General features: G+C 42.6%; 3 protein-coding genes across 6 annotated transcripts; 2 read left to right on the top strand and 1 right to left on the bottom strand.

Annotated features, from left to right (window-relative positions):
• Positions 1-486: 486 nt before the first annotated feature.
• Positions 487-6,793, top strand: srsf5b (serine and arginine rich splicing factor 5b). The gene is made up of 8 exons (XM_041063846.1): positions 487-599; positions 854-1,001; positions 1,415-1,485; positions 1,617-1,730; positions 2,059-2,131; positions 3,499-3,572; positions 4,434-4,541; positions 5,116-6,793. The coding sequence occupies exons 2-8, from the start codon at positions 876-878 to the stop codon at positions 5,429-5,431; spliced, it is 882 nt and encodes a 293-aa protein (XP_040919780.1). The 5' UTR covers positions 487-599; positions 854-875; the 3' UTR covers positions 5,432-6,793.
• A 28-nt stretch (positions 6,794-6,821) lies between these two features.
• Positions 6,822-10,079, bottom strand: slc10a1 (solute carrier family 10 member 1). The gene is made up of 7 exons (XM_041063853.1): positions 9,834-10,079; positions 9,632-9,718; positions 9,428-9,540; positions 8,262-8,466; positions 7,780-7,958; positions 7,281-7,480; positions 6,822-7,089 (listed from the first exon to the last, which is right to left on the bottom strand). The coding sequence occupies exons 1-7, from the start codon at positions 10,050-10,052 to the stop codon at positions 7,028-7,030; spliced, it is 1,065 nt and encodes a 354-aa protein (XP_040919787.1). The 5' UTR covers positions 10,053-10,079; the 3' UTR covers positions 6,822-7,027.
• Positions 10,080-15,629: 5,550 nt separating this feature from the next.
• max (myc associated factor X) lies at positions 15,630-26,484 on the top strand. Of its 4 annotated transcripts, none has more exons than XM_041063847.1 (5): positions 15,630-15,823; positions 16,111-16,137; positions 22,405-22,512; positions 24,550-24,688; positions 25,512-26,484. In XM_041063847.1, the coding sequence occupies exons 1-5, from the start codon at positions 15,788-15,790 to the stop codon at positions 25,697-25,699; spliced, it is 498 nt and encodes a 165-aa protein (XP_040919781.1). In that variant the 5' UTR covers positions 15,630-15,787; the 3' UTR covers positions 25,700-26,484. The 4 variants fall into 4 exon arrangements, with proteins under 4 accessions (XP_040919781.1, XP_040919784.1, XP_040919785.1 ...); XM_041063850.1 differs by having other exon boundaries at positions 24,565-24,688; XM_041063851.1 differs by lacking the exon at positions 16,111-16,137.

Here is a 26,484-nt window from a genome sequence, read left to right on the forward strand (position 1 = left end):
TACCATTGTGAAGAGGAAGTACATGCAGTTTTGGACAAAGGTTGCTTCAGTGTTGTATTATTTATAACTGAATCATAACTGCCTCTTAAATTATGCTTCTGTGTTTGATTAGTCTTTAGAATGATCTCCGTGAGAAGTCAAGATCCACGTAAAGCTTTAGTATCTTTAAAACTGCCGCTTAAAACCACATTTGCATGTTTGAATTGTATAAAAAAAAAAATTTCTGGCTGGAAATGTGGTTTATGATCGTGTCTTTTGTCCTGCTGTTTTACTATTTTTGCTGCGGAGCCTCGCCAGCGTTGGCTAATTCCTCTTAGTCTCAGTATTATTGTGTCTGGGTGACACCTAGTGGTCACAATTAAGGCCGCAGCCGCACTAGTCGGCGGGCCGCTGACGTCATGTTCGGAAACCCCAGCGCCGCACTTCGGTGTTTTTCGTGGTCTGCAGTGTTAACCTCCGCCTCGCGCGTCAGCTGGTCCGTTTTCCAGCCCCCTCCCTGAACAGAGGAGGCTCCATTTTGTTTGAATCAGGGTTTTGCGGTCACTGTCTACAGCTAGCAAAGAAAACCCCAACAAAACCTCCACTAAGACAACTTAAAGGTATGTTTACAGGCATAAAAATGCGTTATAACGTCAACGCGCAATTCTTGTTCCGTTAGAATTAGCGTTAAATTTGGCAGCAAGGCCCTTAAATTAGAGATACCTGGTTAGCTTACATCCAAAATGACACAGGCCTGATAGCACAATTAGGGCATTTGTCAGTTCGGTGTTGTCTTGCCGTTATTTATAATTCTCGATATGCCGTGTTAGCGAAATCCCGTGAATAAGTCAACGTATTTACCGCCCCTTTGCAGAAGCATTTCCAACAACATCAACATGAGTGGTTGCCGTATTTTCATCGGCCGGCTGAGCCCCTCGGCCAGAGAGAAGGACGTGGAGAGGTTCTTCAAAGGATACGGCCGTATCCGAGATATCGACCTCAAGAGAGGCTTTGGCTTTGTGGTGAGTCTTCTACCGTTACAGGGAAATGGGTCACGGCAGCTCTACCTTAAAAATCTGCCATTTTATACTTCGTCTTGCAGCAGCACAGTCGTTTGTGTATCTTAATCAGGCATCATCCATCTTAGCGTATCTCCATAACAGATATAACGTTATTATTAATTTAAGGTCTGCTCTTTGTTCCATATCATCTTTGCTGACACACCCTCACAGCAAAACAGCCAGCATGATGTCTGCGAACCAGCGCAAAATCTAGAGTTTTTTGAATCAAGTGTTGCTTGGTGGTTGAGAGAACAGTATGAATTGGGGCACATCAGTTATGTCCTTATGTTGTGCATTTTGAAACTAAGGTAAAAAAAGGTTGTACTTGGGTTGTTAAGAAGTGAAGTTGTAAATGTTTGGTCTATATCCTGTAGGAGTTTGACGACCCCAGAGACGCTGAAGATGCAGTGTATGAGCTTGATGGCAAAGAGCTGTGCAATGAAAGGTAGGACTCTCTGTTGTGTTAAATGTTAATGTTATTAGACTAAGTTTGAATGAGTTTGCCTTTCCACTGCTCCCTTTCCCTGTCCTCAACATACTAAGTGGTATTGCTGTAAATGTTTCTTGTAATTTCAGGGTGACCATTGAGCACGCCCGTGTTCGTCTGCGAGGCGGCCGCGGCAGAGGCGGCAGCGGTGGAGGAGGACGTTTCTCTGATCGCTATGGCCGAGGCTCCCAGAACAGTCGGAGGTAAGGTTTCCACACCCATAAATGATGGCAGGTGACTTCATTCAAATTAGGAATGAACAGATGTAAATTAGTAGCTATATAAGTGCACTGTGTAAATAGCTGCGTTTAAATACTTTTAAAAAACACTCTACAAATCTACAAGATATAGATGTTTCACATTCTATTTAAAATGCAATACGTGAGCTGTGCCTTTTAAAGATCCTTGATGTTAATTAGTGTTGCTATTGACAAGTAGCTAATGAGAGCTCTTAAGCTCTGCACTGAGGTCTGTGTCTCAGCTCCACTGTGTTATCCTTGAACTGACGTGAGTCGTTTTTCTTTGTTTCAGTCGAAACCCTCCTCCGATGCGCACTGAGAACCGCCTGATCGTGGAGAATTTGTCGTCTCGGGTCAGCTGGCAGGTCCGTATCTCCACATGTTTTTTTTTAAACACAGCAATCCTCTAAAAGCTACAACACCACAAATGTCACCTTCAGCAGTCTGCCTCCAACAATATACACATACAGTTCTGATGTGATGCTATAAAACCACATAGAGACTGTTTCTGAAGTCAAATCAATAATTATTATTATAGATTTAGCTTGCTAATATGTATGAAGCCCAAATTGTTTCTTTCAAAATCATTGCTCTTATCAATCTGCATTTCATGCAGTTAAGTAATAAATCAAAGAGCAGTAACAACAACAACAAAACACTTAAATCTGTTCCTGTTTTCAAATTTTAACCAATTCTTCACCCCTTTATTTGCCAGCCTGACTGTTGTGTCATATGGAAGAGCTCGCTTATGGTGGAGTTAACCCCTTCTGGGTCCTTCTGTCTGGGTTGAGCCTGTGGTGTCAGCCAGTCTGTCCTACTCCTAGTTGACGCCTGCTGGTCATGTGAGCGCTCGCTCCACACTAGAGGCGCTGGCGGCCCCTTCACTCACTCGCAACGCCTGGTGTGTGGTTGAGAGCGAGAGAGAGGAAACAGAGGGTTGGCAGAGAGAAAGGAGAGGAAAGAGGGAGAGTCGATGGTGATGGTGGTGGCGTATTGATCGATGGTTCGTTAATTTGAGGGGCTTCGATCGATCGATATCCCCCCCTCCCTTCCCCCCTGTGGTGTTCCCGCACATCGCGAGCGAGAGAGAGAGTGTGAATTCCTCCCAGGTGCCCATGGATATTATCTGCTGTTATCCCGAGGTTATGGTGGGCTCGGAGAGCCTGCGGCCCACCCCAAAGGGTTTCGCTCTCAGGTAGTAGTTTCCTCTCTTCCACCCTGTTCACTCTCTTTACTGAGGCGGGGTGCCGAGACAGGGGCGGTCCCGGCGCGGAGCCCTGTGCCCTCCTTGCCAGGGAAAATGGGGCTCTTTGTGCCAAACGCTGCCCAGGCGGCGCCACTGCAGTTCAGTTCATGCAGATGGTGTTCATCTCTCTGTAGTTGTAATGAGCAGTGGGTCCAAGAATCTCAAAGCTGTTGCAGATACTCAGCCTAACCGGAAGTAACGCCTGTCAAAATTTGTTTGTCTAAATTGGCACATTTACCTCTTATATTTTTTTTTAACTATTTTTTTTTTCCTCTTTTGTCATAAAACACATTTTGTATAGGATAGGCTGATGGAACATGGCCTTTGAGGTTCTTGGACTCATCCTCCTTATCTGCTGTAGCCTGTGTAGTCCTCTCAGAGAATCTAACCATCTCTCTTTTTGGGTAAATCAGTCCTGTCTTATGTCTCAACCTGTGTTTGTGTACTGAGCCCCCTCCGTAAGCTGACTGACATTTGCATGTGTAGGACCTGAAAGATTTCATGAGACAAGCTGGAGAGGTGACATTCGCAGACGCACATCGCCCCAAGCTCAACGAAGGGTAAGGCCGCGGCCTCTGTCTGCATTAACTGACTAATGAGTGTCGCAGTATGGATCATGTGTTTACAGGGTTTTTCCTGGCTCAAATTGAGGCAGAGGTGGTACCATCCTGACCATGCGCCATGACGTGCATGTATTCTGTAAATTCAATTTTTTTTTACAGGCAACATACTTTAAGTTAAGAGTTCCAATAAGAATATGACTATTATCATGTTAAAGCATTCATTTATTAAAACTATATACATACACAAATCAGGTGCTAACTTTAAATTGAAAGTACACTTTATCCACACATCTCGCAACCAGACAGAGAACATTTCAGCCTCCTCTTTTTCATTCTGTAGAACCTCCTCATGCACTCCTTGTAGTCCAAGGCCTCCTGGTCTGGTCCATCAATGGCCACCTTACAACAGACATCCAAGTGCCTCTCCATCCGCCAGGGAAAATCAGGACGCCAATAGCACCAACTAACGGAACAAAACTGGAAAAAACACGAGTCGATCTGTTTCTTCTTCGGTAGTTGCTTCAGGTCTTTCCGGTGCACTGCTGTTGATATAGCGCCTAAATAGTGGCGCAACGCTGCAACTGCAGTTAAAATACGTAGCTGCCGCAGAGGGACATCAGTCGCTCAATCAACACAGCTGGAGCTTTACGCTGTGTTGAGCGATATCAATCGCTCTGGCTGGGGGCGGCACAAAATTAGCTGGAGGCGGCCGCCACGCAATTTTGAACGCAGGAAAAACCCTGGTTTATCATATCAAGCTTACATTTGCAGTGTGAATAACCATCCAGTTCATGGCAGAAATGGTGACTAATTCCGAATAATAATATTTCTATATATTATTTCTCGCTGTTTTTGCAGGGTTGTTGAGTTTGCCTCTTACAGCGACCTGAAAAATGCCCTTGAGAAACTGTCTGGAAAGGAAATCAATGGCAGGAAAATCAAGCTCATAGAGGCAGCCAAGAAGAGGTGAGTCGTCTGCTGGAACCTCCACTCACCAAAAAAAAAAAAAAAAATCAATACGTATTAGGGAAGTCAGCTGATTGTGGCTGATGCATTCCTTTTTATCCACTATTAGTAATGCGCGGATGATTGTTTCCACTTTCAGCTCCTCCTGCCTTTTTATTCACAATTAGAGCGCACTGTTACCGAGATAACCTCGTCCAGTACCAACAAATGTATTGTATTGATTTTTGATTACTGTGCCTCTTAGGCACTTGTGAGAATGGCACTAACAGTTCTTTTAACCCCTTAAAAGTCAGGTCACAGACACAGGAAGTGCTCGTTTGATCAAAGCAACTATAAAGCTATATAAGCAATGAATTCTGTTTGACTGAAATAAATAAGAAATTAAGACACAGAGAGATATTATATATATATATATATATATATATATATATATATATATTCATTACTTTGCCCTAGAGAGTAAATTTTGCATTGTGCCAGAGAAATCTAATCGTGCGACTCCAGCAGCCGTGATGTGTGTTATGTACAGGTATATATTTGTGTCTTTAATGTTTCTCTCTTTTCTCTTTCCCAGGTCGAGAAGCCGTTCCCGGTCTGAAAGCTCCTCTCGCTCGCGGTCTCGTTCTCGCGGTCGCTCCCCGTCGCGCTCCCCCAGACGCTCGCGCAGCCCCGCCAAGGCCCACAACCGTTCTCGCTCCCGCAGCGGCTCTCCTGCCGGCAGCACCTCGTCCCCAACCCCCAAATCAAAGGAGCCCGCCAAACGCTCCTCCAAGACGAGCAAGTCCGCCACCCCGCCCTCCCCTCCGACCGCTCAGAGAGCCTCCGTCTCCCGTTCACGTTCCCGCTCACGCTCCCGCTCTCGTTCTCCTTCTACTGACAGCCAGCGCTAAGGGCTGTGTATAAGTTTAATGGGAATCAACAGTAGAAACAACTTGTTTCGGGCCGTAGAATCAGTCTGGAGGAGTTGGCACACTGGAGCTCCCACAAACCCTTCCGAAAGCAGAGACAAGAGTTTTCCCCGAGCAAAGTTTGGTTTTTCCTGTCTGGATTTTTCTCATCACTGTCCTCAAGTTTTTCACATTTAACACATAGATACAGACGGGAACGATGTAGAGTCAGATATTTTATTGTCATTATAAGAAATTTGAATTAAATAACTGATTGAAGACAGACTCTCAGTCTTTTGGTGTCGTTCACCTCACGTATGGACCCACATGTATGTTTACACCCAGTGTCTCCTCACCACTGAATTCGTTCATCCGACAAAGCTGCAGGTCCAGCGCTGCTGTGCCATCATTTCTTCTCACAAAATCACCAAAACGCCCGAGTGAACCAGCGTCTAGATTCACCGTGCTCGAGAGTCATCAGTCTCTAATCTTTAAAAAAAAAAAAAAAAAATTTCAAGGACTCTGTATTTTTCCGCAGTAACGGGACGCTTTTGATAAGCCGTGTGACCACTTCCTTCACTTTTTGTGATATTTTTGCTTGTAGGTGGGAGAATTTTTAATCACTTTCTACATTTTTGTCCGTATCACTCATGTTCTCAAAACCCTTTGACGTCGGTTCCCCCCCTTTTTTTTTTTCTGATCTTCTGTACCTGCCACAGCTGGTGTGTGTGTGTGTGTGTGTGTGTGTGTGAGTATGATCTGTATAACTTAGGACGCTCGCATGTGCTTTTGTTTGATCAAAATTAAGAATCTCATTATTATATTAATATTTTATTTGTGTTTAAAACTCAAATGCAAACCATGATTCGAACTGACATTGGCAGCTTCAGTATCAAGAACACTTGTGTACAGTTAAGCACACTGTTCGGGCAGTTAAAGAGCTGTACAGTAAAATAAATAATTTCACAGAGCTTACAGTTTCTTGCAGTGACTGTTAAACTTTTATTTTGTGAGGAGATGAGGTCAATTCTTTGATTTCAGCATTTTGAAATGGTATTAACACACAATGCAGTTAAATCTAGCATTGTAATGAATGTTACTTTACCCTTTCTTTGGTTTGGGGGTTTGTGTACAGCATTAGAGACTTTTTCTTTTGTTTGTTTGTTTTACATAAGTGTATAAATGTAATTCCAAGAATACTTGTTGGTACTGTGACTGGTGTTAACTGTGGTTCAGATGAACATGTAGAGTTTGGAAATTATAACATTTTTTATATAAGGATTTTATTTTCAGTGAAAAATATGATGGTTGTTTGTAAGCTGTAGGAAGACAGTGGACTCAATAAAAGCATTTTAACTAAATCAAGAATTTTGTCTTCACCTGCGCTTGATAAGTAAACGTTTACTAACACTTAAAATACATATTAGCCATATCAAAAATTACTTGGCACAAAATGGCTGCCCTGCAGATACACATCTTTGTTTCAGGTAGTGCAGGAGCCCCTCTCAGTGAACTGCAGGGCTTTGTCTGGTCTCCAGCAGGACGTGGTCAGTGTTACAGTACTGGAAAAAAATGCAGGAAATGTTTGAGGTCCGTCCATCATACCGTCCCCTCGGAGGGCTCTTTCACCTTGTCTTCAGTGGTTGCTGGTTCATATGTCTCTGCAGGTGAGACAGCGGAGTGGGTTGAAGGAGAGAGCAGATTAATAAGATTCTTAACATTTTCTGTCATTTTACTTGACTAATGAATCCGGTACAGTAAATGTTTCCGTGCTGTTCCTCAGCACAGTTGACCAGCACGAATCCCTTTCTCTCGTCCCGTTAACCCTTCAAAAACCTGGCGTCAGTCTCACCTCTCTCCTTTCGTGTGAACCTCTGGTGACACCTGAACAGCACGATGAGCACGGCCGCCTCCATCAGCTGGAAGCACACGTAGACCATGGGGAACAGAAACAGAGGGCCGATCACCGCGGGGGGGAAGGCTATCTTCAGTATGGTGGAGCACAGCTGGATGTTCTGACAGCCTGTTTCCATAGCAACGGTTCTCCGTTCCCTTGGGGGGGGGGGGCAGATTTATTCATAAGTCATGGATATGTAAAGAAAGACTCATGACTCTGTGTTCCCTGCCATGACTAATGCGACCTGCCACAAATATCCATCAGGGTTTGGATCAAACCGAGTGATGGTACCACTCTCTGCTGAGGCACCATTTATAAACTGGACTTGTGGCTTTATTAATGGTTGATAAACCAGTAATAGAGCTACTGATTACAGCTTAGAAACCATTTTTATAAATGGTGCCCCATAAGAAAGTGGTACCCAAATAAATACCCCCCGACCTGTCTGACTTACGACTGGTTGAGTCTGAAGAGTGAGGAGATGACGTATCCGAAGGTGTAGCCTATGAAAGGCATGAGAGCCCCGATGGCCATCAGAGGAGGAGACAGCACCGTCAGGATGGAGCCTCCGATCGCAAAGCTGGCGACGGCGCCGATCACCACAACAGAAATCATCATTACAGTGAGGCCGACCTGGGAACAGCAGGACAGGAAGCAAATCACATTTATATACATACAGTAATATTTCTTATGCCTCAAATATGTATTTATAAAGAAATCACAGAGCCTTTTTTGTAAATTACCAAAACTATAGATTCATTTCATGCCTTTATTGGACAGTGAGAGATGCACCAAAGGTCATAGCTAAACTCAGAGAACATGGTCATAATGTTCTTGCCCTGCAGATACATTTCCTGTCATTTTACTAATTGATTCATCTGCTCATCTTTTCATCTTATTCATTTAACCTTCTGACCCCTGAGCGTATGCACTGACCTTTGTGATGGTCTTGGCGTACCGCGGCCTGTAGTAGTTGATGAGGATGCCGACCCCACAGGGTATGAGGATCATGAACAGCGATATCACGATGTCGACGTAGGGCACAGCGTTCTGCAGGTTAGTGAAACCCTGACAGTAGAGGTAGAGCAGCAGGGGCATCATGCCCAGAGCCAGCACCGTGGAGCAGGAAGTCATCACAATACTGAGCGGAAGACAGGGATGAGAAGCCAGCTTACTGGGTGGAATTTGATTGTGGTGGCAGCAGCTAAAAAAACCAACTTTCTGAGAACTGAAGCCTCCAGGAGGCGCTGTTGGGGCTTCAGACTTCTTGTTAATAGCAGGTTGAATATTTTCTGTGATCTATTAGACTGTCTGCCAGACAATTGTTGCAAGACTTATGACCCTCGTACTGCCCCCTGAGATAACAGTGGATCTTTAACTACAGTCTAATAATAATTTCTGTTAAAAGTTGTTGTTGTTGTTAAAGCTGACTATGCCTGGACATTTGCTCAGAAAAATAATAATATTATTATTCTTTTTGTCCGTAAGCACGACCTGTGGTGATGGCTTTATTTTCCAGTTGCTGAAACTAAAGAATTCTGCACAGAGATTGAGCATGTTATCTATTGAAGGACTATTTTCAACAAATGATCCTTTCTCTTTTAAGTATCTTGGCAAACAACCTAAAACTACAGCAGCGGCTGAGACAACCTATTTTAGTCATTAGTGCCTTCATTAATGCCTCGAGTCCTCCTGTCAGTCCAGGCTTCACAGCTATCGGCCAGATAAGATCCTCAGACATCAGATAGAGCGGGAATGTCCAAACAACATGCCTCCATAATGTACACACCTTTGTGAAGAAGACACCTAATGAGGGTGAAGGTAAAGAAGGGGTATTATGACCATAATATTATAGTTTTATGATCAGACTGGTGATGTCCTGCAGGTCGTTCAACTCTAATAATGACAGGAACTGTGTCACTGGTAATCAGATCATAAGGTGTTCTCTGATTAGCGCAGTGTCATTAATTGCAGGTGCTGGCACCTGAGCTGAGGTCGTTGAACTTTTACTGAAAAGGTCAGTTCAAGAAAATCAAAACAAGTGCACTGCTAGTTTTATCAAAATTGTGTGTGTGTGTGTGTGTGTGTGTGTGTGTGTGTACCTGAGGTTCATGTCCCCCTGCAGAGCCAGAGCCAGGATGTTGGAGAGACTTCCTCCAGGACAGCAGCCACAGATCAGGACCACCACAGCCGTCATTTCGGCCAGCTGGAACGCCTACGGCATGAAATGATAAAAACATCTCGCTGATAGTCCATCACTGATAACAATGTCTAACAGTGACATCAGCAATGCCTGGAAGACCAACCTTAGCTAAGCAAAAGGCTGTGAGAGGCATGACACCATACTGGGACAGCACTGCTATCGCCACTCCCTTAGGCTTCACTATGTGACGCTGGAAGAAGAAGGGAAAAGATGTCTCAGTATAAAAATGATATATATCCATTGTAAACAGAGATCGTGTTCATTAAACTGATGATCATGTGCGGGCAGAGTGTTTCTGAAGTCACCTTGATCTTGGACACTTCCATGGTGCATCCCAGCGAAACCATGGTGATGAATAAGACAATTATCATAAGTATGTTGATGGTTTTGTCCATAATCGGGGGGATCATGTCTGTGTAAACGGAGCTGGTGTTGGCAGACGTCGCATCGAATGAGAAACTGTCGTTTTGCCACAAATCTGGATCAGAAAGCAGATCAGCTGCGCGGTCCTTGGTGCCTTCCATGTCGGAGCAGCACACGAGGTACTGAATGGTAATCTTGAAACACAAACGGACACAAACACTGACACACAGTACAAGACAGAGAGAGAAGTAAGTCAATAAATTAAGTTCAAGGAAACTAGTCAGGTGGAATCTGACCACAGTGGTTTTAACAACACAAAACTGTTTCTTCAGGCTTCACAGTTTTCTCATTTCCTCATCCATCAGTCATGCACAACACTTCAGTGTTCAGAGTTAAGCAGCCGGGGAAAACACAGACACACACACAAAACAAAAAAAAAACAAAAACAGTGACAGGCTGGGTACAGACAGTGTTTCACCTTGCTTATCTGACAGAGGGGAGTTGGCTTGTTTAAGAAAAACCCTCAGAAGTTTGACAGAAGCTTTGCACAGGCAGCACAGGGAGACAACACTGCTGCACCTCTGCAAGTTATGCTGCTGAGGATAAGTTTACAGATAATATAGACATTATACTGTTTATGAACAGAGATTTCTTCTACAGCGTATTTTTTGGTATTGGTGGAATTTCTTTCACATCTAATGCAGTGTGCAACTGTTACCCTTAAGTTAACGGCTATTGCACCGACATTACGCACTCACTATCCTCAAAAGAAACAGCAAGACCCTGAAGTCAGAGGCTTTTATAGCCTTTGATAGTTTGAATATAATGGTACACGTTTTGCTGCTTTCCTATCCATAGTTTCTACATTGTTTTCTGTGAAGTGCTCATTGTTTCTGCAACCAGCAGAAAGGTCGCTGTTGTGTTGATAAGCTTGCTTGCTTTTCATCTGACAAGCTCACTGACCACAGTGAGCATAATCATTCAGTTCATAGTACACATTATATGGTCCCTGGGAGCCTTTAACCTAATATTGTATGTGTAGCTTCACAGTTTGAAACATATTAGCAGGAATCGTGAGACTAAGATCTGCGTATCCTGCTGTCAGTGTCTGATTAAAGTGATCAGAATAAGCCATTTCCAAATAGAGTCATTTCCACCAAAATAAAAGTCACAAACAAACAAGTTGCTTCAACCTATTCCTTGCTTACATTTATAATTTTACATTGCTTGATACTGATATTTAAAATCTTGTGATGATGGAGAGACACATTTCTGCAGAAAGTCTCTTAAATCTGTTCAATCTGTACATGATGGTGAAAAAACACACACAGCATGTGCTTTTTTTTTTTTTCTTTAAACCTCACTCTCCTTTGTGCTTCAATGCCAAGTTTACCTGCATCTCCAGAGCTGACAACCACATCCTCCCTACTGGCATACTCACATGCTGTGTGCAGACAAATTACTTTCACAGGATTTCTCATATCTATTTTGCACCCATAATAAGAAACACGTATTTAAAAAAAAAAAAAGAAAGTAAAAAACCCACAGAGCTTCATAAATGTGTCTAGCAACTGCAGACCTACTTCTTGACTGTTCTGAAGGTGAGAATTGCACACCTTTTCTTAGAGGTCAGTTTGTACAAAACTGAAAGAAAAACTCCAAAATGGATTTTTCCAGAAACAAACACTTTCACCCTCTTGAAGTGTAAAACTGACAGATACGTTTGCAGCAATATTTCATTCATCTAATCACCTGTTGGGCCAGAGCTTCCTCCTCTTCTTTCTTCTCTTCTCTCTGAGACAAAATCTGGTCCTTGTGTGTTGCCACTGTCTTTTCTGTCAATCATAAATGACACATAAAGGCTACTGGTTGTACAGAAGTGCCATCTAGTGCACGGTTGACTTCTGCAGCTTGACAGGAGAGAAGCCAGAAGAAGAGTTTGACTAAAGAAAAAAACGGAATAAATTAACAAATATACAACAAATGTGTTTGTTTTTAGAAGATCAAAAAGCTTCCTTGTGTTTTGTAGTGTGTCATTGCTGACCCAGTTTCAGTGGGCTCTGTGATCATTCACATAAAACTTCCAAAACATAATTCAGACCATGGGCACAATTTTGCTCAGAAGTTGAGGCCTTGAACAGTTTTTTTTTTTGTGTGTTGTTGTTGTTGTTGTTGTCTTTAATCTATTTCACTGTGTGTGTTTCTGAGAATCTGTCAGACACATCCAAAATGCATTATTTTTTAAAATGTTGACTTTAATTAATCCTCTCTTGGGTAAATTTGTGTCTGGAAGAACGGACGTCTGCAAGAGAGTCTGCATTGTGGAAATCTCAGAGGAAGATCCTTTAGACATTCCTCTCTTTGAATGCTTTCTGTTTGACTTGTTTACTAGAAACCACAATGAGTCACAGAGAAGAAGAGAAGAATATCTAAATTATCATCTCTGTCCTATGAGAGCATGATTCCTGTGTTTGTCCTTATCTGCTACAACGCTGACTGCAAATGTTTCTGTTAAAATTAAAGGGTAAGAAGTAAAGCAAAGGTCTCTTTGTCAAAGAAACCACAACATCAAAGTCCTGAGTGGCCCCAACTGGCTGCAGGTTTCATTACTTTTCACAATAGAAACCAACTGATGCCTAACCAAATGAAAGGCTTACATGCTAGTTTTTGCATTACAGTTTTATAGACCATTTGGTGCTGAAACAGGCCTCCGGAATTTGTCAAGAGCAGAGCATTAAAAACACAAATGTGTGATCTGGTCATTAAGAATCTACAGTCTTGCGTTACAGCTAAGTGAACTCTTGATGTTATCATCACGCTTGCTGGCGACAGCATTGTGGTTCGCCAAGCAGATTAGCTTTTGCCAAGAACAAACTCTTGCACATGATCACATATTACATACAGTTCACAGACTGTTACTCCAAAGCCTGTGCCAAGGCTCTTGATGGCTTTCATGTGCTGGGCGATTCTGCTGTCGCTGACAAGACCGCAAAATCATCTGCAGAGGAGAACGAACGAAAGAGATTTTACCAGTGATTCTCAACTAGATGTACTTTTACTTCAGGGGAGGAAAATAAACACAAACATATGGTTATAAATTGGTGTGTGGCTGATTTTTAAGATGTTTATTGTCACTATAACCAATAAATTACCAAGACACTATTTGTCCCCCAAATGGACATAAACTTAAGTAGTGACATTGCTGAAGAGTTTGGAAAAGAGCGCGCCTCAATGTGATGAGACTGACACGACGCGAGAGTTGAGTGGGAGGTGAGTGAGGGAAGTGGATCAGTGACTGGCATCTACAAAAATGTCACCTCAATAAACTGTGAACATCTCAAAGGGCTCTGTGACTGAAATACAGCACTGACTGCATTCTGTCTGACTTGTTGGTGGATAATGATGATGAGTCATACTGAGGTTAGTTGGAAGTTAAATATGTAAATAAGTCTCTACCCCAGTGAAACAATAAACCCTATAAAGTGTCTTTTTGTGCATGTTTTTATTGTTGTTTTGTGTCCCCGTGGCTGTTTTTCATCTCTTTGTGGTAGTTTTCTCTTGCATTTTCTCAGCATTCTTTTTTTTTTTTTTTTTTTTGTTCTGCGACTACCACAAAGTTTGTATTTCTATCCAAGACGTGAAACATGAGACATTCTGATCAGTTGTAAGTTACATCACTGTAAAAACATCTGTTTGTGGAAAACTGCAGGTGTTTTCAGATGTTAACACCACACAGTTGACAGACAAAAATTCATGAACTTGCATCATGCTCATCCAAGGCACCTCTACACTTCATCTAACATAAGTCATGCAATAACAACAATGGCAAGAACAAAAAAAAAATCTCTAGTGGTGACTGCATACTGAGGTCCTTGGTGTAGTCTGTAATATACTGGAAAGGGACAAAAGGAGGGCATTTTAATGGTTTAACAGGCTGGCCCTGTAAGGACATAGGGGGAGGGGAGGGAGTCTCTGCCTGGACTGATCAGCCTCTCTAACTATAATTACAACCCAGTGCCTCACATGCCTGGATTTTTACCACTTTTTCCTCCTCTGGACTCAGCCACAGCTAATCATCGTTTGAGCTCTGACTGTAGCCTGAATATCATGGGCTGAAATGGTGCTAAAACACTTCATAACTCAGCTCAGGCCTGGGGGCGATGGGGCATTAGGGGTGTGGCAAGCAGGCAGATGAGAAAAATCTCGGCTTCTGTGAGACTTGCCTCATTATCATATATTTCCTGTAACATTACCCATCCCTTGGGTTAATTTAAATATCATCGCAGTGCACAAATATAGCTAGATGCTTTCTTGCTGTCATCCATGAAGATGGAGAGGCTTCACTGCAGCGGATGCATTATTAAAGCCTGGCCTTATTGTGTTGTCATCCCTTAAATAGGCTATACAGTTACGGACCATATTTCTGGGTGACCCTGTTTGGCTTTGCTGCTGCAGGACATATAGTCTAATTCCATAAAATGGTAGATGTGGGGTAAAATTGGTGGAGAGGAGTGGAGACAGGGGCTAAGACAGATTGGGGGATGATCCAGACTGGCTTAAAGGTAGACTAAGAGATGGTGGGATGAAGGTCAGTGGTGGTCTAAAGCCCTGTTTCTGCAGAGAGGGCGATGGAGGGCAGTGTGTCGCCTGCAGCTGCTGTGGCCTCTTGACCTGCTGGGGGAATGGATGAGCCTGCTCCCTGCTTGTTTTTTTTTTTTTACACATTGACTGATCCACTGTTGCAGCGCAAAATAATCCACAGTGTAAGCTCCTTATCTACAGCACAATTTTGTGAAAAAGGAAGCACCAGAGCAGATTATTTGCAATTTGTCCTGCGACCAGCCCCCACACTACATAACACAGTTTTGTTTATTTATTTTATCCAGCAGTATGATATAAAATAGTCTAGTATAAAATACGTATGCACTGCATCATAATGGCAACATATCAGACACTTTGGGCTACAACTAACAATTATTTTAATTATAAAATAGTCTGCTCATTATTTTCTTGTTTAATCCACTAGACATTTGAATTTTGAAAAATAGTGAAAAATGTCAATTTAAATACCATATTGTCAGGTCTGCATATTTTTTTGTCAGTCAAATGATCAGTTAATTGACTAGTCTGCAGTTGCTAATGCAGCAGCACAGTTATATTGTCTTTGTTTATATGTATATATATGTATATAAAGAAGGAAAGAAAATAAAACCTAAAATAAATAGAGCTGCGTTTTAAGTGATAAGAGTAGAGAATCAGCTGACTGGTGAATATTTGTAGGCTGGTGTAAGTGGACCTGAGTGTGTGTATGTTGAGTTTGTGTGTCTTGAGTGTATTCTTAAAATCCACGTGTCTCAGCCATAGCCCTAGTTTAGCCCCTTTGACATTCAAATACGACTCAAACTACAATTCCCACAATGCACCGGGGGGGAAGTCTCTGTGACGTTGCAAGCCAGCTAAACGGCTCACGGATGCTGTAGTTTATGAGGAAACATCGCTTTCTGTTTAAATAACATTAAAACCGCTTGCTAATGTTTGCTCAGCTCATCGCGCGGCAAATACCTGTTCCTAAACATTTTTTCCACTTTAAAAATCCCCGAAGAATCTGTGTTTTTCTCAAATGACACGCAGAGCGACCGCTCCAGGAACCGCAATTCCCATGCGCCGCAGGGATACTGCGCGTGCGAGCTGCGCAGCGGCATGTGGTGCTAGTGTGTGTGTGTGTGTGTGTGTGAGAGTAGTCACGTGGAGAGCGTAGAGCGAGTCCACCTCGGTTCTGTCCAAACAGAACGTGAGCTGCTAGCTGTCTGACTGTTGGAGCGCCGCTCGGTGCTAAACCGATTCATGTTGTTTTTTTAGCCTCCCGTCCCTTTAAACTAGACTATTTTATCGAAGAATGAGTGATAACGATGACATCGAAGTCGATAGTGACGTGAGTATGGACATTTTTGCCTTTTTATGGATGCTATTTTGCTAGCTGGCGATTTAGCTGAACTAGCTGCTCAGCTAGCGTTAGCTACCAGTAGGCTGGCTAGCTCTGCTTTTCTGTATGTTTTTTTTGTCGGGATTCTAGTTAATTAATTAGAAACACTAGCCTTTCTTGCCTCAGAGCATTGTTAAGCTGCTAAATTATTTTACTTTCTAGTGACCTCAGCGAAACAGTAAGATTTGCTGAACAATTATGGCTACAATTGTACTTTTTGTTCTGTTTCTTTGCAGGAAGAATCACCGAGATATCACTCTGTGGTGCGTAATGCTGGGGGGATTTGTCCAGTGTCGAAAAATGTCTCACTGTTGTTGCAAAGTTTATTTATCCATCACAATCTTCTATTTTTTTTTTTTTGGGTATTTAATCGATTGGTAAGATTGTACTGTGGAGGTTGATGTTACTTCAAAGAGAATGTGAAAGTGCTGCTTTCTGCCCACATTTATACGTATATGAAATTCATATTTGTGCACGGCAACTTTCCGTCATTTTCGACAGCACTGAACTAGTTATCCATGCATTTCTAATTGTGTAGCGATTGTTCCTCGGCATCAGCGTTGGTAGTGCATTGCAGGGTATCCCCCATCCTGTGTGTACGCGGCCATAGGGAGACGGTGACAGGACATCTATATTTAGACCAAAGCTTTATCCCGCTACAAAGGCTGTTTTGTTGCGTGTTTATTTTTTTTCTTCCCCCGATTAATACAAAGCTTTCTGTGCGAGGTTGCAGACCGGTTAGTCGCTGCGAGTCGTTTTCCCCCGGCGTGGCACTTCACACCACGGGGATTCCGCTCATGATTTGCAAATTACACATCTAGGTCATCTCGGTAAAGAGAGACCGTTTACATTTTGTGCCGCATCCACGGCGAGGAGGGTGCAGGGTAAAAGGCACGGAGATTGTTGTATGTATAGAGGGGAGCGGTGGCCGCGCCTGCATCTCGGACAAGCCTTCGTGTCAGGAAGGGGTGCTGCGGGATGTTTTCCTGTGTTGCAGCCAGTGATTAGAGCCATCTTCTCTCTACAGGCCACTAAAGGGCTGGCAGCCTAAATCAATGACGTATAGCTGCATCGCATGACTTGGTTAACGCACAGGCTGCACAACACGACGTCTCACTCACCCCCCCACGGTCTGAAAGCCGGAATTTAAATGCAGAAAATCATTTACGGAGTTAGTGTTGAATTTTTAGAACATCCATTCGTGATATTAAGACAGAACAGAGCTTTAATGTCGGTGCCCTCCAACAGACCCCGGGCTTTTTGCTTCAGAGCAGTCGTCAGCTCAATTGTGGAGCCACATGAGAGATTCAAACCTGATTTCGGTTCGGTTAGCGTCATTTAACTTGATTACAGAAGCTATAAGCATAAATATGCATGTCCTGAGAGCTGTTTGTGCCCCTCAGAGTCAGACAGCTTCTTCCATCTATGCACATCTTGTCCTGGATGAATGAGAGTGTGGCCTTAAAATCTGCACACATACAAAGGCAGCTGAACGATTTTGCTTATGAATATTGCTATTTTAAATTGTGATTACTTACTGAAAATCAAACTACAGTCCTTTATTTGTGGCCTGTATCAAACAAGGGTGCACTGACAATGATATTATGGTATTACATTAATGGAATACTTTTGTTACTGCAGTGCTAAAGTTATTAAAAACAGTTGCATAGTCGTCAGTGGTTTATCGGCTGCTCACCTAGATTGTTTATGTAGAAAAGGACCGTTGGTTGTTTAAGAAAACCAAAAAAGACAAAGCCAATTGTTTTGTAGCTCAAACATGATATAGAGTGGTGTTTCGTCTTCCACAAAACCATGTTCGGCCAGGCATAAATTTACCAACAGTGGCTACAGAGAGCCTGTAAACCAGGCAGCAGCCAAGATTCCTCTTTTGTGGTTTTGGCAACTGGCAGAATTAACATTAATTAGCTTCAGCTGAGTAAATTTACTACCAACAGTAGTCATTACAGCTGGTAAAATCAACAGCAACCAGCTTAAACTTTCATTGGCTACAGCTTGTTAAGACACAGCTGATAATGTAAGATATAATTACAGCTGTGGCTCTTAAATTCTACAGTTTGCAACTTCCATATAAAAGCGAAACAGCATTTATCGTTTCATGTGAATAAGGAAATATTATTTTTAAACACGGATGGTGGGTACAGCGTGGCAGACATTGTATAGATTTCCAGACATAGATAGTGGGTCTGTTGTGTGTAGATATGTCTTTGTCGGCGAGAAAAAAGACTGACTGTGTAGTCACGAAGTGAAGTGGGCGCTGAGCACCAAAGACTTAACATATAGTGCGCATTGTCTCACATGCTAGGCCTGAATAAAGAGGTAAAGCAATTGGTCTGGACAAAAAACATTATCAGCAACCATTTTAATGATCGCTCGTTATTTTTATTTTTATTTTTTTTTACATAAAGCTGGAAAAATACTCCAAGTTTGGATTCTCAAATATTTCGCTTATCTTAGTTTTGTATCGTTCTAAATTGTTAGTCGGACAAAACAAGACCTCTGAATATGTTGCCATGCACTCTGAGAACTTGTGATGGATGCTTTGTTTTTGTACTATTTGCCGACAATTTATAGACCAAACAATTAACTAAGAAAATAATGGGTAGTTTAAATGATAAAAAAAAAAAGTTTGTGGGATTTGCTGCTTTTCTTGAATATAGCTTCAGAGCTGGAAAGGACATGCTGTTTATTTTACCCTTCATATTTTATTTTTGCAACAGTGGTCTCTTTTGCCCGCGGGAGCGCCTGGTTTATTGGTGTTTCCACTGTTATTAGTACAAGAAGGTCCTCCATGTTCTCCACCAGCCTGACAGAAGTGTAGGCTTTCATGCAGAGAACGTGAGACGGCCATCGGTAGCCGGGAAGCGGCAGGTACCAGCTCTTCCACTCGGCACCTGGAGCAGTTATGTAATGTGTCATGGTCAGGTATGAATAGAATGGAGGGAGCAGTTCAGCTGGCATGTCCTCTTAGGCAGCCAGCAAAAGGTATCGGTTTTATGATGAGCTGATAATGGTTGCACTTAGGTAATTGGACACCTGTGTTTTTGTGGTGCCTGATGTCCTTAACAACTCAGATAGGAAGGCACTACTACATGTCTGAGTACGATTAGCTGTGTTTATAAAGGCATTTTGGTATCAGTGAACCTTCACACGATAGGTCATTGGCTCCCATGATTTATATGGGTGTAGCTCAGTTTGTTCTTTATCCAGGAATGATATGCTCATAAAGTTGACATTCAGTAAAATCTTGCCACGTCAGTATGGAATATATGTGCAATATTTAAATCTGTAGCTAAATAAAGAAAGTAGGGCTGGGCATTGTCACAGTATATATTGGGCGGCTCATCTGTGATTTGGTTGCAGTATTTATGCTGCTGTATCTATCAGTTTAAGTACAAAAAAATCTTCATCATCTCACAATGACACAATTAAAATGAATCAAAATCCACAGAGTAGCACTGTAAATTATTCAGCTCATCATCTTAAAGTCAATACATGAAGGTGAAGATACATATTTTATGTATATTTTATACTGTATGTAATATTAGAATACATATGTTTTGAAATGAGTACTAACAAACAAACATGGTTGTGCAGAGTTTCTCCCTGGGGATTTAAAAAAAAAATTTTTTGTTAGCTGAGATGGTAAGTCACCCTGATCGTGGTGCAGTTTGTCTTTGCAGTTTAGTTTGAAGATGGCGGCTGAAACTGCTGCCACACCCAAAAAAATATGTAGCCTTTCCTGAGTGAAGAGTAACCTCAGACCCTTTCCATACAAATTCATGTTTGACTGTGTAAAAATGTACAGATTTTTACTGTTAGTGGAGGTGGCTGTTATTTCAAGCGAGGCGGCCTGTGATCATACATCTTTGAATGATCATTGGATTCAAGATTATTGGATGATTTCACCCAGAAAAGCTTATTTACATTGCAGCATAAATGAGAGTATTAGACATAGCAAATTAGCAAAAAGCCAAGTGTTTATTTAAACACCCACCCAGGGCACCTAATGCCCGCAGTAATTGTATATGGAGCAGCTCCAGAGAGTCTTGCTTGAGTACATCCTTGGATCTTAATTAACGTTCTGTGAATAACGATGACAAAACTGTGTTTTAAAAGTTAAAACGAGTCCTACATTTAATGCAACATTGAGATTAATAACAAGATAAGTAAAGTCTGAAGCGCATTCACGGTTTGAATCATCTCTCCCACACTTTGTTGGGTAAGGGAATCAGCCACGTGTACGTTTCCGAGCCTCCTTTCAATTCGCATACACCATGCAAATGAAAATGGCTGCCAGACTCGTAATTGCACATGCCATCCATACCAGTCATATATTTGTTTATGCCAGGGTTAATAGAGGGAGTGGAGTCACGGCTCTCCGGTGCCTGTCTGTATGATGCGAGGAGGCACGTGTTCTTGGTGGGTTTGTGTCTTCTGGATTGTTTGTGGCTTTTGTGCAACGGACCACAGGAGCAGCTGTCACCATGCCAGCCAGACTAATCACATGACAGGCGATGTGGGTAATATGCACTGCATTTTAAATGGTGGTTTTTTTATTACGGTTTCATTTTCATTTGTGTTACATCGTGGGTGATGGTTTACAGTATACGTTTTGGTCACTTCTCGTTTTCTTGCATTAAATTTCCGAGTAATAGACGAGTCAGTCTCTTCAGCAGGATTTTTTTTTTTTTTTTTCAGATATTATTAAGACAAGTCCTTGAGTCACATTTTACTGTCCCTCCCACCACACATGGCAAAGTGAGGGCTTGTGTTAACCTGCCCCATTTGTGGCTAGTTTAGTTTTTGTTGTGATACATGGTCAAAGTGAGTCAGATGATACCAGGTCACGTGACTTCTGCTTTGTCTCCCATTGGCCTGATGCAATGCCGTGACCGCTTACATCAGCCTGCTGTTTGTGTTGCTAATATTTAGATCAGGCCTTTGGTTTTGTTGGAGGTGTATGAAGCAAGATGATCAGTCCAGCGGATCTGGAACTGATTGGGCGTTGGACTTAATGTCTCAGGCTAATGACAGCGTGGATTAGTGCAGAATCAGATGTGATTGGAGGCTGCGATGGTTTGGCCTAAAAAACAGGTTGAACTACAGGCAGCGAACTGATCTCCTGCCTGGCTCTGGTCATGTGATTATGGCAGCCATCTTATGTCTTTACAGTCTAATTAGAATGCAAATGTGTGGTTGAAATTTGCACCCTATTAGATGCTGTTGCCTGAACCTCTGCATGCCAGTTGGGGATGTATATCGAGGAGGAGCCACGAAAAATGAATTTGACCCTGTGAGGGGGAGGACACATGATTAAAGCTGTGTAATGTAGAAAGCACAGGGAACACTAGAGATGACAAATGTTCAGCAAAGAGAACAACACTTCTGCACATCATTAAACTGCATTTTTCCTGCTTAGAGACACTGAATCATAAGCTACAAAAAGCAAATGCCCGATAATACTTTCATAAATCTACATTTCACAAGGCCTTTGCTGGTCATTGTACTGTTTAATTCAGTCTGTGTGTAATCCTCAGCCAGGATCTGCTGGTCTCATCCGCCCACCTCTCATCCTATCTGAGCGTCTTCACTTTGACCCGGTCATGGTCAAATGGACACGCAATGCAGCAGCTACTTGTGATGAGAACTGAACTTTAAAGTAGTGTTTTCTTACAGTTTGTTGACCTTTTTCTTTACTGTGAGGCTTCTGGATGTGTTTGAGTGGTTGACTGTGGTGCTGACAGTCAGTCAGTCGACAAAAAATTAATCAGTGACATTTCAGGTGATTGATTATTTGTCTGTATGCCTACAGAGGTGGTTAATTTTTGGATCTGTTTGTCTCTCAGCAGGAAATCCTGAAAAACACTACAGGTTTTAATGAGACTTTATTGAAAACACAGTTTTCCAAGGTCTTTGGTTGTGGTGATACAGGAATTGCTCAAGACTGTTAGATACGGCGTCTTAGAACATTTGTTGTGTTTTTTTTTTAAACATGAACTGTTGCGCTTCACTTGAATGAGGAAAAGTGCATGTTAATGCCGAGGTTGTCTCCTCAGTGTGTGCAAAGAGGTTTTCTGCTCTCATTTAAAGTTAGATTGTACAACCTTGTTGGAGATGCATGCTCAAGGTGCTCTCCAGTTTCTCTAGTAAATATGCAGAATATTTGCTAGTTGCAGCTTCACAAGACTTTGCCTATATGGAGATGTTTGACCAACTACCGCAACAACCCATGATAGTATGTCAAGACCTGATGCCTACTTCAAAGAAAATCAGTTCACCTCTCATTTGATGGACAGAAATAAATTTAAATATTAATATTTTTGGTTTAAATGATAATTACACAGAATTTAAAAGCACAATGACAGTGTGGTCCTTGTTGTGAAGGCAGAGCGAGACTTGGCAGCAGAGTGGCTTGTGTAGGTTTGACCACGGACAGCTGGACACCCACTGTCCTCTACCCACGCTGCTCTGCTGCCGGGCTGAAGGCCTTGTGACTCTTCTCTTTGCAGGCAGACAAACGGGCACACCACAATGCGCTGGAGCGCAAGCGTAGGGACCACATCAAAGACAGCTTTCACAGCCTCCGGGACTCGGTGCCCGCCCTGCAGGGAGAAAAGGTTGGTAAAGCTCAGACTGGAAGCCCTGCGGGCACATAAATGATGATCACAGTCACACAAGATAATTTTGTGCTTGTATTTTGCCATGTGTTTGCTAATTTCTGTTTGTGTTCAATGTGAAATTCACTGTCAGTTTACTGATTTTATTGAGAATATTCTGAGATGCAGATGTCTGCACTTAACGTGTGGGTGTCAGTGGAGGGAAATAGTTGTCGGGGCTGGGAGGAGGGCAGATGGTGGAAGAGTGCAGATTGGCAGCAGCAAGAAAGTGATGCAGTCTAAATGCTTGGACCAGTGTCAGGAAGTTATTATGAAGAAATTTTGTTGCTCTCTTCCTGTTTTGACATCCATGACATTGAGAGCGCTTGGAGTGGGTTCAGTAACTGGGCACGCACTGTTTTATTTTCCCCTGAAAGACTAAGCTCAAGACTCACACACACACACACACAGCGTGAGGGGCGGGGGGTGGGGGGGGGGGGGGGGGGGGGCTGATGAGATGCTGTGGGGGACGTTTGCTCATAATTTGTATGAAGTGTTTGGTTACAGCTGCCCCAGTCCTCGTCCCGATCCTCTCTCCCATGACCATACTGCTGTTTTAAAACGCAGCATTGTTACTTGTGGGAGGAAGTAGAGAAGAAGCAATGAACATTCGGGCTGGATGTGAAATGTCAATATGTTGGTGCGACACACATCACAAATCATTGTGTAGCACAAAGTACCAAAAAACCTGCCATCTAATGTCTGATCAGAACTATGCTCATGTTTACTTATTCTTTGTTCTGTTAGTTTCTGATTTGAATCAACGTTTTGCCAGTGTTTGACTGTTTTATTCAGGCAAAGTCTTTGTGTGGCACTTGTGTTTAGGCAGAATTTTCCTTTTGTTCAGTTAGAGTTTTGCACAGTATTAGGTTTGTTTGTCACTGTATAGTTTTCTAAAAGGAAGCGGAGATGGTAAGCCACGTAGGTCCTGACTCATCACGTCTCATGAGCAATTTAGTTTGTAGTTTACTGCCAAAAAGACAATAATCACACCCAGTAAATACAGTAACTGAAGCTGATACAAATAGTCAGTCAGTGGAAATTTGTTCCCAGCAATTTTGAGGATTGATTAAGTCAAATTTAAGGGAAAAAAATGCCAAAAGTTCACGATCATCCTTCTCAAATGTATTTATTTTCTGATTATATTAGTAATAAATGGAAAAACTTTAGGTTTTTTTCATGTTATGTCAACATAGTTTACATTAACTATCTTTAGAGAATAATTGAATAATTGGTAACAGATAAATCAGTAAGGAAAATAATTGATGGTTGCAGCCTGAGTGACAGCCTGCTTCTGTTTTTCCTCATAAGTTAATGTTTTATTTTGTGAAGTTTGTGAAGTTTTCATGATATAATGAGGTGGACGTGGTTTTAGGAGAGTTGGCTCAACTCTGTGATAAACACACTGCAGGAAATACTTGTTTTGATACAAATACAGAAAATTGGGTGAGGAATTAGTATTTAAAAAAAAAAAATTACCCAGCCCTAATCAGCACAACACTTTATGATAATTTAGCTATTTAATTTTAACTCAGTGGCTGGGCCGCACCAAATAGATGGTGGACACTAAAGAAGGATAATAGCAAAGCAAAGCTGCTTCAAGCTGGGATCTTACTAATGTTTGTTAAATAATCTCGGCTGTCCTTGGACATTATGCCGCTGACTTGCAGTCCACTAACGGGCTGCAGCGGTGCTTTTGTTTGCTGTAATCGAGGCGAGCACTGTGACACGACTGTGTCAGGGTTATGACCTGGCCCGTGGATGTCAGACTAAAGTGCTAGAGGATTTTGAGAGGTTAAGAGGCGGCAAGCTGTGCAGAGACACGCGCCGTTGTCCTAGAATTTCTCTGTAGTCTCTTGCGGTGGTTTCAACCATGCAGTGTGTCGGCCTGCGGGCCCGTCTGTGTTGCATCATGAGCATGAATTTTTGTGTTAGAAATGTGATAAGGACTCTGTATACTTGCGTCATTGCTTCAATTTTTGCATGTGTCACTAACAGCAGTCTACCAAACAGGCGTCTCGAGCTCAAATCCTAGACAAAGCCACAGAGTACATCCAGTACATGAGGCGAAAAAATCACACGCACCAGCAGGACATCGACGACCTGAAGAGGCAGAACGCGCTGCTGGAGCAGCAAGGTAACAACAGCTCTGCCGGATTTCACGGCTCCATTTTCTCCCTCAGGCTCGGGGGGGGGGGGGGGGCACTTTACAGAACATTTTGACTGATTTTGTTTTCAGAACTTAATTTCAAAGTCAGAAACTGCCCGTTTGAGGCAGTTGTGAGAATTCAGTCTTTTTTTTTTTTTTGCTTTTTTTGTTCTTCAGCAAATCAGATTTGACCTGTAGCAGCTAATGAGTGTTTAAAGAAGGAAATACAAATGCTCCACCTTCTTGTTTGTTTTGACTGGGTGTTGTTGAAATGTGAGAGAACACAGATGAATGGTTTGAGAACATGTTGTCCCAATCTGAAAATCAAACAGCAGACAAAAAAACCAAGCAGCCTTAGCCTGCCCCCACTGTCAGTTACCCTCTGCTGTGCTTACAGATGCAAAGCTCAGAATAGTGATGAAAAACCTCAGGAACATGTGTCAGGTTTTAAAAAGAATAAAATAAAATAACAGAGAATCTCAATGAGGAAAGGCACTGAGTAAATGTAGATAGTAACAGAAGCTAAATGGAAAATGGGGCATGATTTAAGTAATCTGTACAGGTCCTGGCAGACCAGAATCGGCTATAGTTATATGTAGTATATAGTATATATGTCTATAGCTGTTTCTTCCCGCTCAGTGGAGCAGGGTTATATAAACTGGATGGTGAGACGCAGCTAATATCACGGCGTCGTCCATTTTGGATTCTCCGGTTATCTGCATTTCTTCAAAGGTCTGCTCTGTCAGTTTGTAATTGTTCCCCTTCTTCACCTTCTTCCTCTGTCCACGTTCCTTGTGTTGTCTTCGTGCAGTCCGTGCTCTGGAGAAGGTGAAGGGCTCCACCCAGCTCCAGGCCAGCTACTCGTCATCTGACAGCAGCCTGTACACCAACCCCAAAGGCAGCGCTGTGTCAGCGTTTGACGGGGGCTCTGACTCCAGCTCCGAGTCAGAGGCCGAGGAGACGCCCAACAGGAAGAAGCTGCGCGTGGAGGCCAGCTAGAAAGCCGAGCAGCTAAAACCTGGCCAAGGCCGAGGTGGCGGAGCACAAGGGAGGGTGAGAGGAAACGCAGCCTACAAAGCTCTCGAGGCTCGTCGAACCCTCCCCCCTCATGCCAACAGCAGCCACCACCCTCGGCCTCCCTCACCGTCGTCCTCGTTCTCTCTCCTCCATCTCTGGGTGGGCTCGCACTGGAGACTCATGACCCCTCAAATCTCCTCACACCGCCATCACAGTCCTCTCTCTTTCCACCCGATCTCTGCGAACAGGAGGGAGAAAGTCAGCAGAGTGGAAGACGACTGCTTCAGTACATCTAGAGAGCTTCAGGTTTTTTCCTCCTCCCATCCCTCTCTCTCTTTTCTCTGGTTCTGCGTCATTGGTATTTTCCCCCCCAGCAACGTCAGCAGTCCAAAACCCAAAAAGAGGCAGCTTGGCTACTTAAGGACTTGATGCTTTTTTTGTACCCTCAACAAAGCCCCTCCTCCTGCCCTTGGTTGTTGTGGGGGGTGGGGTGGGGAGGGTGCGCCAGGCGTACTCCTCCAAGCACTGCGATATTATATATTTTTTGTTTTGTTTTTTTCTTTTTCTTTTTCTTTTTTTTTTTTTTTTTTTTGTTTGTTATTCTTGATAAAAACCTGTTCAGAATTTACACACACACCTAGATAAATGGTCCTGGAGAAGAAGTTTACCTTTTTAAAATTAAAAAAAAAAAAAACAAAAACAAAAAAACATTTGTAGCTTACTTTTTCCACTAAAGAATGTGAAGACGCTTTGAAGCAAATGTTAAA

This window comes from Toxotes jaculatrix, chromosome 19 (assembly GCF_017976425.1).
Source record: "Toxotes jaculatrix isolate fToxJac2 chromosome 19, fToxJac2.pri, whole genome shotgun sequence".
In the NCBI taxonomy this organism is placed as follows: domain Eukaryota; kingdom Metazoa; phylum Chordata; class Actinopteri; family Toxotidae; genus Toxotes; species Toxotes jaculatrix.